Below are 16,474 nucleotides of genomic sequence, written 5' to 3'. Positions count from 1 at the left end.
GAGTAATAAAAACAGCCTCCACCCTAGGTCTTTTATCAGTGTGTGATATTTTTAGTCGAACCAGTTGAGTCACATTTAATACAGCTGTGGTTCTGGCCATATTTAACATTCTCCAACTTTGAAATGCATGGCGAGCAGCCCCCCCCAGTTTACTTCCTTACCTTAAAATGGAACAAAAGACATGATAACTATACAATCTTTTTGTTTGTTTCTTTTACGTTTAGTGTTTATGTGTTGTTATTTCTCACATTAACTATTATGTGAAGTATTCTCAACACACAATGGCCATATTGACACTGTGGAGATCGAGTTCACAGTCATTATTGGATTGCAATAAAGCAAGACTTCTTTCTGATCACATGATAACTACCGTGCCCAAGTGTTTATGTCACGGTTACATCATCTGATTTGTGTTATATCCACTCTCAGATGAAAACGGCCCATATAAAAGGTTTAATAAAAAGTGACGATTTATCATATATTAGGTCATATTTTTAGTCGTGCACATGCCAAATATGTTGATAGTCAGTATGTGGCTATTAAAGTACCTTTCCTCTCTATACAGGGCCATTTTTCAATGGTTGCTCTGTGTTTTTTCAGGACATTGACTTGATTGACATCCTATGGCGACAGGACATTGATCTTGGCGCAGGAAGAGAAGTTTTTAACTACAGCAACCGTCAGAAGGAAAACGAGGAGGAGAAGCCCAGCCCACAGGAGAACAAAGACAGGAATGAGGAACAAGAAAGCTGGAGAAATGGCGTGAACTTACAAGGGGCTCCACCAGTGGATGGAGAGACTGGAGAGAGCATTCCTGAGCAGGTTTGTTAACACCAAGCCTTTCATTATATGCTATTGTTTTTAGTCGGACGCCTGCCTTTTAAGACATAAAAAGGAAACTTAAAAATAGGAGCTGTACACAGGTGATAAAAAGGAAATTTTCTCTGCTCAGTATTAATTTTATAAATGTAGAGACTTTCCACTTAGTTTCTTTGCTGCATTTGACCAAGATGTTGCAAGTTTAAAAATTTGTGCTCAAAATCAAAATTGCTCCGCATGTATGTAATAGCATCATCTCGTTGTTGAGTCACACAAGCCGGTAATATAAAGCACATCAAGCCGTTGCAGTTAGATTAAGGTAGAAGTTCATTTCACAGAGACGCACATGACTGTATTGCATTTATTTTAAGGCTTCCCATCCAAGAGAATTTTCCAGCGAACCAGAGGCAGTTCAGAATCACAAGATCATGTTACCCACCATAAAAGTACAACTGCATAGAGACGCATAGTGTCAAGCACAGGGTTTATACAAACCCATAACGAAATCAAAAGCAAAAGAAATTTGTGTTAAATATTGATTAGATACATTAGCTGGGGATTGACTTGACAAATACACAGAGTATTAACTAACTGCATTAATAGTCCAAGAAACAAATGAGAGATTACAGGAATTTGTCTGTTTAGGCCTTAAAATTTCAGCAGCTAGACTTAAAAGAAGGGGTTGGGGTTTGTTTGTTTTTAAACCAATTATGACCAGATCGAGACGTATTTAGAAAAGTAAGTGCATTTCTGACTGTGTCTGTTTTTCCACATTACAAAGAAATGCTGCTGCAGTAAATCAAAGGAAACTGGCTGCATGGTAAAATTACAGAAAAAGTATTGACAGCTCGTTTCCTGGACTTTGTCCTGTAAAATAAAACAGAAGTTTTCTGTTAATTCACAGAAATCCCCCCCTCTCCCCAACACACACACACACACACACACACACACACACACACACACACACACACACACTTTTTCTGATATATAATGAAAGTAATAGTAAAACAAACCCAAAAAAACCCACCTGTTGGGTTTATTTTTTGTTTTGTTTTTGTTTATCCGGTACTTTTTTGGCCTAGTATTGTATGCTATGGGTGATTTCTTTGTTAGTAAGAAGGTTGTAAAAATGACGATTACTCAGATCTCTGCCTCAGGTTAACAGTTCAGACTTTCATGAGGTTATCTTTCCTTAAAGAGAAAAATACAGTGAAAAGTCACAAATTTCTGCCTTTAAATAAAAATTATAATAATAATAATTTAAACCCCCACATTGGGAGACATTTTTGGCCCTTGGGCCACATGTTGGACACCCCTGAGCTGGACTGTCGGAATGACTGATGCTTACAGCCTTAAACTGTTTGAGCTAATATGGGCAGGGTGTGAAAGCCCAAAGGAGAGCCCTCAAAAAAGGAGGGTCTCAAGTCTGCTTCCAAGCAGAATCTGCTGGAGTTTGCTTGTGATGTGAAACAATCACAAGCACTGTTAAGAAAGCAATGTCTTGATTTCTATTGGCAAAGTTAGTGACTAAGAAGCCATGATCGGGTTTGAGTTGGTTGATTGGCTGCGTAAAAAAAAATAAAACCGCTCACAAACTGACAAAATCATTTGCATAGTTTTTGGGCTATAAATCCAAAGTGTGATATCATTTAAAGACGGTCAAGGATGACCTCAATAATGTGCCCGGAAACCCCTCAGGTGAGTCAGTTGTTAACCTCAAGCACTGATTTACTGTTTAAACGTGCATGTAGCCTAATGTTAGCCACAATGGACCACTCTTAGATTAGGAGCTGTCCTGGCTGGGTGCACATGTTTTTGTAAAATGTATATTTTTGCTTTTAAACTTCGCTGTTGTATTTCTTTGTAATGTAAGTGTTGATTAGATTTTCGTCTCCTACCTGGAAGTAAAAAAATTATTAATTAATTAAGTAAAAAAACATTTTTTGATTCCCCCCCAAAAAGCATATGTGTAAGTGAATTAAAAAGATGTAACAAAGAGTTAACAAATGACCTAAAACAGTGGTTCTCACACTTTTTTTTTCTGGCTTTTCAGAAGCCCCAGTAAAAACCCATGTAAAAATAGCTGGTTAAAAATATTTGTATCTGATTTTTTCTTTATATCGTCCTGGTGATTTTCCTCTGACGGGATGGCCGCAGCCACTTTAGTGAGCACCAGAGTTCTGAATATGCAGTAAAAAGCCGACCTTCAATTAACTAAGTTCTACTCCATATTTTTTTCCCTGGTTGTGTGCCCCACAGTTTAAGAATTGCTGACCTAAAATGGCAACTACTTGTCAACTAGGAATGTCTTTGGTGAGGGAAGCCCTGGTTTATACCCTGGATAATTATTCAAATTTAGGCAGCAATCCCCCATACCAATTCATATATATGAACTTTTTCATGTGTGTACAAAAAAAGCCATTTTGTCTGGACAAATAAAATATAAGAGCTTCTCTTGTGAAAACACTTTAAGATTATTACCTTTCTTTTTTCTTTTTTTTTCTTCGGTGTTACCAGCTCCCAGCTCTCGGCACACAGACCTCACTGTCTCTACAAGAATGCTTGAGGCTGTTGGAGGCCACATTCCCTTTTGGAGAAGAAACTGAGGTAACAAAGAAAAATCTGCTGTTGAAATTGTCATGGCCACATATTTTATTTTTTTGGTGGCATCGCTCCTTCCCCTCCCCCCCACATACATGTGCGGAAAGCCTAAGGCAGTGAGAGCAGCAGCAGAAACCACTAACTAGGGAACAGAACAGACCAGCCATCAGGAAAAGCAAATATGATATTGACAAGTGTGAGGAGTTGGGGTGGAGGAAGCAGTAATTCAAGGCAGGCTAGAGCAGCCTAAGCAGGATGCCTTGGATTTGACTGATGAGATACGATGCACTCCCCTTTTCTCAAAACTTGAGCAGTTCTTACTTTAGTGCAGCTGAAAGATAAATCAGACCTACAGTCTCATATTTTCAATTGGATAAATTGGCACAATAAGCTACATATAATGTAAAATCAAGTTATTTTTTAATTTATGTGATATTTTTAATCAGTTTCCAGCCCCGGTTGTCAGCCCAGAAATTGCCGTTTCCAATGAAGAAGTTCCTTCTACATCTCAGGGCCTCCCTCTGGTGCCACAGCTGCCCTCAGCAGAACCACAGTTAGACCTGGAGCAGCAGTGGCAAGACATCATGGCCATCATGGAGCTACAAGTAAGATGGTTTTGTTTTGTCCTCATGATTGCTTGTGAAGTATATTTTGTAACACCAGACACCTTCAGGTCTACATTAAATTCAAAATACTGAAATTATTTTAACATTGTTTTAAAATAATGCATTGTTCTCTTTAAACTCGTTTTTTAAAGGCAATGGAAGTGAACAACACTTCTCTCCACACCAATTCAAGCAGCATAAGTGCCATAAGTGGGACAACTGAGTCAAGCACTGCGGGAAACTTTGAATTGTCTACTCGCTCGACACCAATAAACCAGGATGTCAGCCTTCATCAGGCTTCCCTCCCCAGCTGCAGCCAAGACTTCCCCCAGATTTTTAACCCTCAGCTGGACTCGGCAAGCATTGCCCCAAGAACCGCCACACTTAGACCCTCCTCCAGCAACTCCACTAACATCAACTCCACATTCGGAGCCACCAACCTAACTGGGATCTTTCTCCCGCCACACGTGAACAGTTCCAGTAACAACGTTACTTCCACCCCTGTCCTCCCCGATCCTTTCAGCACCCTGCTGGAGGAGTCGATGCTTGACGAAATCAGCCTGTTGGACCTCGCCATGGAGGAGGGCTTCAGTCAGGCCCAGGCGTCCCAGTTGGAGGATGAGCTTGACTCAGATTCTGGTCTTTCCCTGGACTCCAGCCACAGCCCGGCCTCCCCAAGCAGCTCAGAAACCTCCTGCTCATCTGCAGCTTCCTCCTCTTCAACGTCTGCCACTTTCTCGGAGGAAGGAGCTGTGGGCTACAGCACTGACTCTGAGGTGGCCACTGTAGAGACAGAGGAAGGAGCTGTTGGAGGTTACCAGCCTGAATATAGCAAGCTCTGCCGTATGAGCTATCAGGACCCCTCCCAGTTCCACACTCTCCCTCAACTTGACAGCATCAGCCATAATCATACCTACAACCTGCCGCTTTCCTCTGCCTTCTCTGAGCACCCAGAGCTCCCCATTTCGGTCGGGAAGAAGACTGTCCGTGACAAACAAAACTCAAAGCCTCAGCCTCCTCAGGACCTGCTCGACAAGCACTCAAGCCGCGACGAGCGCAGAGCCCGGGCCATGAAAATCCCCTTCTCCAACGAAAAGATCATCAACTTGCCCGTGGAAGAGTTCAACGAGCTGCTAGCCAAGCACCACCTGAGCGAAGCCCAGCTGGCCCTCATCCGTGACATCCGCAGGCGCGGGAAGAACAAGATGGCAGCCCAGAACTGCCGCAAACGCAAGCTGGACACCATCATAAAGCTGGAGCAGGGCGTCCAAGATCTGAGGCGCGACAAGGCCCGCCTGCTGAAGGAGAAGATGGAATTCATTCGCTCCATCCGGCAAATGAAGCAGAAGATGCAAAGCTTGTACCAAGAGGTGTTCACTCAGTTGCGGGACGAGGAGGGCCGGCCCTATCCTCCCAGCGAGTACTCGCTGCAGTACAGCGCCGACGGCAGCGTGCTCATCATGCCCCGCGGCGTGACGACCGCCGAGCAGAACCGAAAGCCAGAGAAAAAACAGAAGGACAAAAAGAAGTGAGGGAGCACAAACTGCTGTTTATTCTATAACTTTGCTAAGTCAGTAAGAAAGATTTCTGCAGACACGAGAGAGATGTCCTTATTTCCTTTAAGAAGATTGTGGTGAGTAGAAAAATGGCATTGTTGACTACTCTTCCTGCATTAGTTTCTCCCGTTTCATTCTGTTCCTACAATTTTTGTTCCTGGAAACAACTTTGACGCAGAAGTAGCTCTTCGTTCAAGTACTGAGATTTAATTATTTAGACGAGGAGAAGGGGGATATAAAAGGACATAAAACGAGCTATTAGGAAGAAGAAAAAAAAATTAGCTGCTCTTGATCCTTTTGCACCAAACCACTAAGGATGGAGGAGTTTCGCAGGGTGAAAGAAGGGACTGGGGGAGTACAAGAACACTGTCGAGGATGTTTGGAATACCTATGCACCGAAGGTTTTAAAGGACTATCAGATCACATCCCACCCTGGAGACTTTTGGTGATTTTCATAGTCACTGAGGCTTTTAAGTTGCAAAGAAATGCATCGATGGTTGTGAGTTTAGATACCAAAGGCCAAAAGGAAGTCCATTATTTTAGGATGCCAATTAACACCTATACTAACCAAAGGTTGTATTTGGTGCACATCACATGATCTGTATACATCTTAAATGCTCCAACACTGCACTCTAATTCTGTAGGTTCCAGTTTTTGAGTCAGGTGGCATCTAAGTTTAGAAGGCCATAAATAGATCGGGTTTGATGTGTGGAAGGTGGATGTTGAGATGAGAGGAGTGGGAGGCTGAGAGCATTCTTGCGCTGGTCACTGCTGAAAGAGGCCTGGAGGTGAAGTCTTTGAAGGGGAGCAGATTTAGGGAGGAGGCACGCTGCATTGCAAAATGTATCGACTTCCTTATAAATTATACATAGCACTGTAATTTGTCTTTAAAAGGCTTGGCTGTATGCATTTTGCCGTGTCTGTCGCTATTCCTTCGCTGCAGGATTAAATACGGGAGCTGCGTTTAGGAAGGCTCTTATTAACTGTTCATAATCTGTAGTATAAGCAAGGTTATAGGTCTAGCCACATCAGCTTTACATAGACGCCTACACCCTTTTTGTTGAATTCTAAATTCTGAGCCTGTAATTAAAGGAAGAATTCAAGATAACGGTGATGGGCCAGGAGCTCCAGAGAGTAGTGCATTATTAAAACCAACTCCAGGCAGTCTTGAGTCAAAGTCATTCAGTTTTCTTGGATGCCCCATTTTTAGCATTAACAGAAGGCAGGCTCAGTTGACGCTGGGGTGTAGCAACTTCCCTTTCAAGTAACATACGCGCCAAATGTTAAATACAACAGTGTATTAGGGCCGGTTAAGGGCGAAAACAATTTAAAAAGCTTGGCGAAGCTGAGGTGAAGGCCTGAGACAAAAGAATAGAGATTTTTGTTGCTGTTGTTGTTGTTGTTTGTTTGTTTTCTCAGAATTGTTTTGCTTTAACCTCAAATTGAGGAGAAAAAACCTGTTTATTATTTCAAAACCAGAAACAAGAAACAAACTGGCAAATTTATGGGAAGAAGACCTGAAAAATTTAAGAGAAAAATAATTAGGAGAATATTTACAGTCGAAAGAGATATTTTAGGAAAACAAAACAGGCAAATTCATGAGGAAAAAAATGGAAATTTACATTAAAACTGCAGAAAATTATCAAGAAAATGAAATGAAAATTCACAGTTTTTTAAAAAAAAGTAAAAAGTCTGTTGTAAAGAAAATTTATGAGAAAAAACAGACAATTCACAAGAAAAAATGCAAATTTCATAGAAAACTAGTTGCAAATGAATGAGAAAAGAATATGTAAATTAACAAAGCAAAAAGGAAATTGTGGAAAAAGAAAAAGAAAAGATCAATTCAAAAACATAAAGCTGTAACAAGAAAACAGGTTGTTTTTTTTGGTTAGATAAAGTTGCTTGACTAAAAAAATGACCAAAAACAAAAAAACTACTTTGCAAGTTTCTATTCAGTTTCTACTCATATTTGCCAATTTTTTTTCTTGGAAATGTTTTAGAGTTCTCTATAATTGCAGTTTAAATCGAGTTGCCTGATTCTCCTCGCCCTGTAGATTTTGTTTTACTTTGAACGACCCTGGTACGGCGTTGCGACTGTACGAAAAACCACTTGAGGATTTTTTTTAAACTGCTGTAAAGCCAAAGTGTTGGCTTCAATCAAGTTTTTGTGTTTATAACAGAGCGAGCCACGCGACTGATAACACAAAAGCAACTCGAATGTGTGAAATGACGACACGTGTCGTGGCCACTTTGATCTGAATGCCTTTATTTAACGTTTCCGTCACTTTTATGGGTTTTGAGAACCGAAGAGAGGAGGGATTTAAAAAAATGTTCTCAAAGTAGAAGTGCTATTACTTGTCTATTTGAATGAAGTTTGTCAGTACATGTGTTATATCACCTTCTTAAAAAAATAAATAAAATAGGTCCGTTGTGTCAGCTGAGATAGGAGATAGGCTAGATCTTTTTCCAAGAGGCTGAACAGAACTCGCAACATTAAGATGATGTCCAAAAAAACAGTTTTGAACGGAGAAGTGTCCTCATTAAATGTGATATTCAGGCATGAACCTCTGGTTAACATTCACTTCAGTGTAACACCAACTACTTAGTACTGCTACTACTTAGTGCACTTTTTTTGTCTGTCTTGTTCTGTAAATATTTTCATGTTTGTGTTTGTTATGATTTTATGTAGTCTGTTTAAAAACGTCTCCATTAACGGTCACACCCTCTGCTTTGAGTTTGGATGTAGTTCCCTCCGTTTTGAGGTATTTGCTGGCAATCAAGAATTGTTTTTATTGATTAATAAAGTGTTTTTATTTTCACCTGTGACTCTTGTGTTCTAGTTGTCCATGTTTCAGGCTTCCAGTCGGCGAAGGCACTAGATACCTTGACCATGAACAACCTGAAAAAGGTTTATTTTCAGCTTCCTTTTTTTCTATTATTTTTGGTTTCTTTTAGAGTAACTTTGCTTGATCCACAGCTCAAAATAACCCCTATTTATCTAATACTGACCAGCCCCTCAGGTCATCTCCTCCCTTTGAGCCACCTTTCTGCTGCTTGCAAACAAGGTTTGGATGTGGCGTGTTAAAACATCAATAATTCAGGGAACTCCCGCAGCTCTTCTGGAGGGAGATACCGAGGTGTTCTTGAGAGATATCATTCACCAGCGTGTCCTCCCTGTAGGGAATGCCTGAGACATCTCACCTGGGATGCATCCAAGAGGCATGGTCAGATACTCGAACCACTCCAGCTGGCTCCTTTCAGTGTCGAGCTCTGCTCTGAGCCCCTCTCCTGATCTGTAATGCTGAGCCCAGACATCCTCCAGACGAAGCTCATTTTGGCCGCTTGTATCTGCGATCTCATTCTTTCGGACACTACCCAGAGCAATAGGTGAGGTAGGAATGTAAATCGCCAACTTTGCCTTCCTTTGTTTTTTCTTTATGCTTCTGTAGAGCTGACAGATTACCTCAACATTTCCATGCACTTGTATTCCAAGTTTGGTTTTGCAGCTTGATGTGCCCTGTTCGAACAGCACATGGGTGGGACTCCTGCTGTGCCTGAGATGATCAGATTAGAAATATTTACTCTTTGACATCATAAATGGTCAAGAGTAGGGAAAAACCTGCCTGAAATGGTGCTGAGGTGCGTGCACGCGCTCACCTTTGAGATCTCACATATTGTTTGAAAGTCGGTCAGTGTTTACTTTCAGCCGCTTCCTCGTCACAAGGGGTCGCTGCAGCATGTTTTACACCGGATGCCCTTCCTTATTCAACCCCAGAGGGGATTTGTGTCTCCAGCCGAAGTCAAACCAGCAATTTTATGCTTGTCATGCAAATATAATTGCCAGAAAATAAAGAAAGCCCTAATCGGTCCCCTTCAGTTATTATACCTCGAACAATGGTTTACCTTGAAGTAACCGGCTATCCAGACAGCAGAAACGCTGTTTGACTTCCTGCTCTGGTCTCAGTTTTACATCGTGGCATTTATTGAAATGCAATCCAACTTTTTCTCTCAACAGTGACTTTTAACCTGCATGTGATAAAGAAAATCAGAAAAATTCAGGCATCTAAACTACAGACAGACACGTTACCTTGAAATAAAACAACATTTTTAGCCAGTCTGATAAATTAACCAGAATGTAAAGATGATAATTATCTTCAAATTTAAAGTGACACAAAGCCGCTGTAACAAAAAGTGGTTTATTCTCCAAAAGCGACAAGCAAGACGTGACAAACACTACAAAGATTACCAAAGAACAAAATATTACAGAAGTTGTTCATAACCGTACATCAATACGGATGCTAAGGAAACGCCTAAAATGAACACAGTTTTGGCCCCGGAGAGCGCTGATAAACAGAGTAAAAACAATGGCACGCGAAAGAAATGAAAACATCACCTCACTGATACGATGTCATTGCAAGATGAGCCAGATGTGGAAAGGACATCGAAAGCCTGGTGAAGGGAAAATTAACACTGCTTTGTTTGAGCTGGTTTTTGTCAAGCAAATCTGAAGGATATTTACATGGAGATTTGATCTGGATAAAAGTAGAATCGAATGAGTGATACTACGCCAAGAAGACTAATGAGTCCAGGATGTCTTGCTTGCCTCTGGCCCATCCCCCTTCTTCGCCTCCCCTCCCTCATGGAAAGTACACTGAAGTTCAAAATGACATTTCTTCTCCTCCTGCCCCTTCGCCCTGTGCTAGTTTTTCTCATCCTTCTTCTCGTCTTCGGAGGGGTACGAGTGCCAGGTGAGCCGTTCTTCGTAGAAAGAGATGACCACTTGCGGACACTTGACGTTGGCCTCTTTCGCCGGCACAAGGTCCGCTTCATCTGAATTTTTCCTTTAAAAAGGGCAAAGGAAAAAGTAATTTAACCTACTGTAGAAACGCATTTAATGGCACATTTGAATTCCCAACGTGTGGGGCAACACTTACACACCATTTCATGAGGAACATGAGTTCTCCTGTGGAATCTGTGGCACCGATAATCCTTTCTGGATCCAGACCTCGAGCAAAGCCCCTTAACTTCTCTGTCTGAGGATCAAGAAACAAAATAAAACTTAAATCCATCCTAATACAGGATGCCCACAGGATGCCCACAGAAAAACCGTCAAATCGGAGACAAAAAGATTTCTAATCAATCATACAAGACATTTCTGGTAGGTTCTGGGAGGAACAGGGGGAACACTACCAGAGCCCAACAAAACAACCTCCAGCTGGTTACTCATGTACACGGCTCTGACCTAACTCAGAGCCCAGCACTCTGCAGTTTGACTGGTATTCACAAGAAAAACACATTAGAACTGGCAGGTCCACAACTGGCACCCTGCTCTCTTCACAGATAAGAGGAAGAGGTTTACACTGAGCATGTTTGATAGATGTGAGAGTCTTGAGAAGTGGGTCAACAATGATTATAGGGGGGACTTCTGGGTTAAAGGTACTGGAATGGAATCTTCACACCTGGTGTCAAACCACCTTAAGCTGGTGCAGAGAGCCCAGGGTTTGTCCTGCCCAGCCTCATAGTCCTAAACGTTGAAGGCATGGAAGCCACGGAAAGCCCCTCATGTTCTGACCTGAATCCAACAGAGAACCTCTGGGACACTATTGGTACATCAAATGGGGCTAAACAGCACCACAGACTGATGATTCAGGTCTAGGAGGAGGTGAAGAAGCATGCCCAGATGTTGTTGGGAATGCATACAGGAACTAATCCTGTCATCACTGGTTATCCTGGTTTCCACTGTTATCACATCATTTTGTTCTCAAGAAATTAGAAACTATTTCCTAAAAAGTTGGTATGTTGTGTAAAATGTAAATAAAAATGAAACAGTAATTTGCAAATCTCACAAACCTATATTTTATTGACAACAGAACACAAAAAAAATTAGCTTGTTTTGAATTTTATCGCGGCATTGAGTTTTTATTTACATTTTACACAACATCCTGACTTTTTGGTATATCAGGTTAAGTGCTCCTTTCATTTTTTCTTAACAGTGAAGTGTATTTTTAGATAACTTGGCATTAAACGAGACTCATGGAAAAATTGGAACTCACATCATCTTTCTTCTTCTTTGATTTACTGTCGTCTCCTTCTGCTTCTCCGGCTGCCTTCCTTTTTCCATCATGTGCTGATTTCTGGGACTGCAGGAACTCTGCAATCAAATCTGGACAGTCCAGGTTTTCTTCTGGTTCCCACGTGTTATCTTCACTGTAGATTTAAATACACGAAAATATGATTTAACTCCTCATTTAGTTGCTTGTGATGTTTACAGTCAAAATATTCTCCACTATCATCATGCGAAAGCTGCTTTCAGAGTCCAGCTGAGTATCACTGGAGTCTGATAACATAGAGTCCTGATGTTTTTCTCACTTTTTGCAAAGATACTTACACAAGCTATACAATAACTTTCCCTCACACAATGGTTCTGGGGAGGCCAGTCCATTTTTAATACAGTTATTTGCTGTGTTTTTGGCATCGTCTTGCTGAAAAATTAGGCCACTGCCAGTCAGATTGCATGTCAGATCAAAGATCTGATGTTTTGGTGGGGTTTTTTGGGTGGGTGGGGGCAGATATTGAGTCCAGATATTTTGACAAAATTCCCAACATCAGTGACTCAAATGCAGCCCTACACCATGACTGAACCTCCACCGTGTTTTAACGGTGGGCTGTAGACACTTATCCGTACATACTGACATCAATTTGAACCAAAAATTTTAATTTTTGGATTCATCACTCCACAACACCTGTTACCACTGATTTTCAGTCCAGTTTTAGAGTATTTTGGTAAGTCGGCCTGCTTCCCTTCTCTGATGCCTCCTATGAAGGCATCAGAGCACAGCAGATAGATCAGATCAGACTTTTTAAGGACCCACCCATGGCAATATATGCCGATTTTCTGGCTAATAGTTCTTTAGAAATCTCTTTGTTGGTACAAAAACACTAATGTGTGTAAAACTGTGTTTTCTTTGGCATTTTTTTTAAATGATTTGATTTTAAGCTGCATGTAATGACATCTAACTCTTATAGCAGCTGTTTTCAAAGTCAACATGTGGCTCCTTAGAGTTCACGTTCCCACACCACAGACGTGAACCTTTGAAACAAATATATTCATTAAAACTTTGAGGCACATATGACTACCTCCATTAAAAACACCTGTTAGATCTGAATCAGATCTAGCAGACCGAGCTGCCGTACTACCAGATACTCGAAACCTTTAATGATGCTAGAAAAACATTAAAAACCCTTTACAGAAAACCAACAACAGCAGGAACTAGGGCTGTGCGATATGACCAAAATCTCATATCCCGATATAAGAATTCTATCGTCCCGATAACGATATAAATCACAAAAATGTAACATTTTCTGTAAATTCTGTGAATCTCGGGCAGCTCGACTTGCGTGAAGTGTTTCCAGCTGGGCGTCATGTAGCTGGAGTCGAGTGTTTTAACCGATGCATGAAACGATACATTTTTAGACATAAGTTGTAACGCCGTTTTCTTTGTGAGTATTTATTACACAGCGTGCTGCGGGGAAAAGCCTGTTCTAACGTTTGAGTCTAAGGTTTTTTTTTTAGCACCTGGCGGCTCTTTTTTACTTCTCATCCGTAAATAATCTGCTCTTTCACGTTATTCAGTTTATTTTGAAAAGTCTCAACAGGATCTTGAGCTTCATTGTGAAAGGTTTATGTGGAACATAAACAAGCGGACACGCGATGCTGTTACTGTTGTTGATGCTAACGACAACGCATAAAAACAGGCGCTTGTCCGTCTGTGTGGTTATATTAAATATAAGAGAAAGAGAGAAATTAATATAGCCACTACAGTGACCATCAAAACGATGAAAAAATATTGCCGAAAACAGTTTATTTTGCGACACCACAAAACAAACGATAGCGTAAAATGAAACGATAGACGTTTTTATATCGTCATCGATATATATCGTTATATCGAACAGCCCTAGCAGGAACCTTAACTTTTGCATAGCTCATGTTAAGAAGTGCATCTTTCATCTGGCGTTTGTTTGGCAAATCTGGGTTGTCGGGTGAAGATAAAAGTGTGAATGAGCTGACATGAGCCAACCAGTGACCCATGAATTAATTTTTTAAACACTTACTTAGAGAAGCCTTTCCACTTAAGAAGGTACTCTACTTTGCCTTTCACCACCCGTCGATTCAGAACCTTTTCCACCACATATTCTTCCTCCTCTTCTTCTTCCTCGGCCACTTCATCTGGCTTCTTGTCCTTCTCAGCCGAAGTCATTTTGCTCTCTGTCGGTTTGCAAACAGGGGAAATGAGAACACATCTGTGGCCCCAGATGCCTCAGTGGCTTGAAACTGAGAACTCTTACTGCCTGCAGAGTTACAGACGCTGACATGTGTCTGCCGAGTTCAAATGGCATCACAAACACTTATAGAGTCACGTACACGATTCATTTCTTGACACACACCTTAATCGCACAACGACAAGTGAAACAGAGAAATTCATGTTAGGAAATAATGATCTTTAAAACCTTCTGTAACAGTGGGACCATCGTTAGAGGGTTCTGTAGTCAGGCTCATACTCATCAGGTAGACCTGGGGACCCGCAGGTGCCTGGTCAACGTCAAGATTGTTGCATGTTGGAAAAAAACAGCATTGGAGAATGGGATTCAATGACGAGAAGCATGAGAGGCAATGCCGATTATTACAATCAGCCTATGATTGTGGGTTTTTTTTTTAAAGGTTTAAGAGCTTTTCTGTCAAAGAAGTGATTGTCTAATCTACATTGCCTCATGTTAACCATGATTTATAACCTTATATGACATGATATAAGCTCACAGAATGGTATTTCCATGTGCTTCTGCAGAGTGCAAAGTAAGACAATTGCATATACAAGCCCCAGCAAAAATGATGGAATCACCACACTTGGAGGATGTTCATTCAGCTTTTTTTCTCTCTCTTTTCTCACTTTGCTGCAAATAAACAAATCTCTGATATTCTGGCTTCATTACCTTAATAAATTGCATTTTTTCCAGCTCAAGTAGCATAACCATAGTAAATGTACATATGCAAAAGTCTGCAAAAGCTGTTGATGGTGAAGCGTGACCCTAATGAGCTTAAAGAGGGAATCTGACTAAAGGGGTTGTTCTCAGTTGTGTCTACAATTTGGATCATTCAAACAGAAAACTCATGATAGAAATGCACAGCAAAAAGCAAAAAAAAGAAGAAAAACTATTTAATGTTTGTGACAGAAGTGGAAGAGAGGGGCTGATTGAAATGGGATTTCCATACAGGAAAATAAAACAAGCACAGAGTGGGCTAACAAAAAAACCAATCATGGGTAGTGGATTACTGGATTAAAGAGATGTTCAGTGATGAATCTGGGCTGGTCGAGAAGGTGATGCTGGAACTTTTGCCTGAAGAAAACAAGCAAATATCCCCACTCATTCATGGTATGGGGTTGCAAGACAGGTGGAGAACAAGAGGAGGCGGCAGTCATTGACTCAACAGTAACTGGACAGGTGTATGCTCAGATTTGGAACTTTTTCTCATTCCGTGATGAAAGTTTTTGGTAATGATAAGGTGTGCAACCTGCCACTGAGGAAAGAGTGTTAAAGGTTTTTCACTTCAGGGACGAGGTACATCAAATGTATGGTGGAAACTGAGGGAAGTAATGGTTCATTCTGCAAAGCTGATCTGTCAGATCTTACTCATGCCTCAAAGAATTAAGAGTACTAAAATTGTGATGTTTTTGTTATTGATTCCACATTTTTCATTTCCCATTGATTAAAATAATCCCATTGAATGTGTTTGGTGTGTGCTTCATGAGAACAGGTTGTCCAGCTATTAAAGAACAATAGATTTTACCATATGTGTTATTTTATTCTAGGTTCAACAAAAATGAGTATGCATCCTCCCAGTATGTCGATTCCAACATTTCTGTCTTTATTCATAATTTAGTCGATTAATAATAAAGCGGAGGCAGGGTAGGGAGGCATCTATGGCCGTACATGTAGCAGTCAGCATCAACAACGTGAGATTTGCAACACCTGGCGGCGGCTGAGCAGCAGCGTGGAGGGGCTAATTAAAAAAGAAACTGGATTACTTTGGGGGAAAGGGGCGTTGTCGCGGTGTAAAATACTCCTCTGTGCTCAGTGTAGAAGGGATTATTTTTAATGTTAGCAGAGAGCGAGAGGTAGAAGAAAAGAGCGCACGACAAAAGCCTTGCAGGGACCCACAGTGTACAGCTAGCTGGCGATTCCTCCATATTGCCTTCGTGGTAGCAACTAATGTAGCGGCTCAGGGATGCCTGTCGGATGTAAACACCGCGAATAACCGCGCAGTATGCGGAGCTAGTCTCCTGAGCAGGTGTCTTTTTAATACTGACTTAAAATAAACCTCCCAGCTAGCTAACGTTAGCCTCATGCACAATCCAGCGTTAGAGCACGTTTGGAAGGAGGAGGGTGAAAAAATGGAACTCACCGATGACTTACAGTGTAATCGGTTTGTTTTAAAACTTCCGCCCGAGCCGAAATGAAACAGCTACGGCTATCGCAGGTTTACGGTAATAACGTTTGTGTCGGTTTGTTGTCGAAACACAGAGCCGCTACCTTCTCCACGGCGAAATGTGTCGTTTCCGCCCCTTCGTCTGGCGTGAAGGGAGCAGAAGAAGGAGGGGAAACGCCCGCTGGAGCGCGAGGAGGAGCCCCTCCGCAGACCGCGAAGCACGCGGATGGAATGCTCGGCGCCAGCACGCGCCACTCGCTCTCGGTGCGGACGATATACAGATCTACGGAAGCAGCATGCGCGCAAACGGCGGGCTGGAGATGAACGAAGCGGACCTCCCTGCGTTATAAACACAGGTTATAGATGCTCGAGGTGCTTTATAAATCTGTGCACAGCTGGATAAATACCCA

General features: G+C 41.5%; 2 protein-coding genes across 4 annotated transcripts in view; one reads left to right on the top strand and one right to left on the bottom strand.

Moving 5' to 3' along the window:
• Window positions 1-7,205, top strand: part of nfe2l1b (nfe2 like bZIP transcription factor 1b) — a 9,628-nt gene extending 2,423 nt beyond the window's left edge. Inside the window, exons 3-6 of the mRNA XM_005725948.2 lie at window positions 566-822; window positions 3,337-3,426; window positions 3,867-4,025; window positions 4,178-7,205. Of these exons, the coding sequence (XP_005726005.1) occupies window positions 566-822; window positions 3,337-3,426; window positions 3,867-4,025; window positions 4,178-5,557 (1,886 nt within the window). The 3' untranslated portion in view covers window positions 5,558-7,205. The remainder of the gene's footprint in view (window positions 1-565; window positions 823-3,336; window positions 3,427-3,866; window positions 4,026-4,177) is intronic.
• A 2,553-nt stretch (window positions 7,206-9,758) lies between these two features.
• Window positions 9,759-16,311, bottom strand: cbx1b (chromobox homolog 1b (HP1 beta homolog Drosophila)). Of its 3 annotated transcripts, none has more exons than XM_005725800.2 (6): window positions 16,041-16,311; window positions 14,090-14,171; window positions 13,694-13,847; window positions 11,635-11,788; window positions 10,520-10,614; window positions 9,759-10,422 (listed from the first exon to the last, which is right to left on the bottom strand). In XM_005725800.2, the coding sequence occupies exons 2-6, from the start codon at window positions 14,142-14,144 to the stop codon at window positions 10,281-10,283; spliced, it is 600 nt and encodes a 199-aa protein (XP_005725857.1). In that variant the 5' UTR covers window positions 14,145-14,171; window positions 16,041-16,311; the 3' UTR covers window positions 9,759-10,280. The 3 variants fall into 3 exon arrangements, with proteins under 3 accessions (XP_005725857.1, XP_013764393.1, XP_013764394.1); XM_013908939.1 differs by having other exon boundaries at window positions 16,052-16,311; XM_013908940.1 differs by having other exon boundaries at window positions 16,169-16,311.
• Between the last annotated feature and the right edge of the window lie 163 nt (window positions 16,312-16,474).

Source organism: Pundamilia nyererei, unplaced genomic scaffold (genome assembly GCF_000239375.1).
Source record: "Pundamilia nyererei isolate P.nyererei 1_Seehausen unplaced genomic scaffold, PunNye1.0 scaffold00017, whole genome shotgun sequence".
NCBI lineage: Eukaryota > Metazoa > Chordata > Actinopteri > Cichliformes > Cichlidae > Pundamilia > Pundamilia nyererei.
Note: the sequence above shows the minus strand (reverse complement) of the source record. Positions and strands in the feature narration are given on the sequence as shown.

Coding starts and splice junctions, on each gene's coding strand:
- cbx1b (XM_005725800.2), bottom strand. CDS start 14,144: ATGAGTATGAGCCTGACTACAGAACCCTCTAACGATGGTCCCACTGTT. Junction 13,848..14,089: donor TGGTCCCACTGTTACAGAAG/GTTTTAAAGATC, acceptor GCAAACCGACAG/AGAGCAAAATGACTTCGGCT. Junction 10,615..11,634: donor CAAAGAAGAAGAAAGATGAT/GTGAGTTCCAAT, acceptor CTTGATCCTCAG/ACAGAGAAGTTAAGGGGCTT.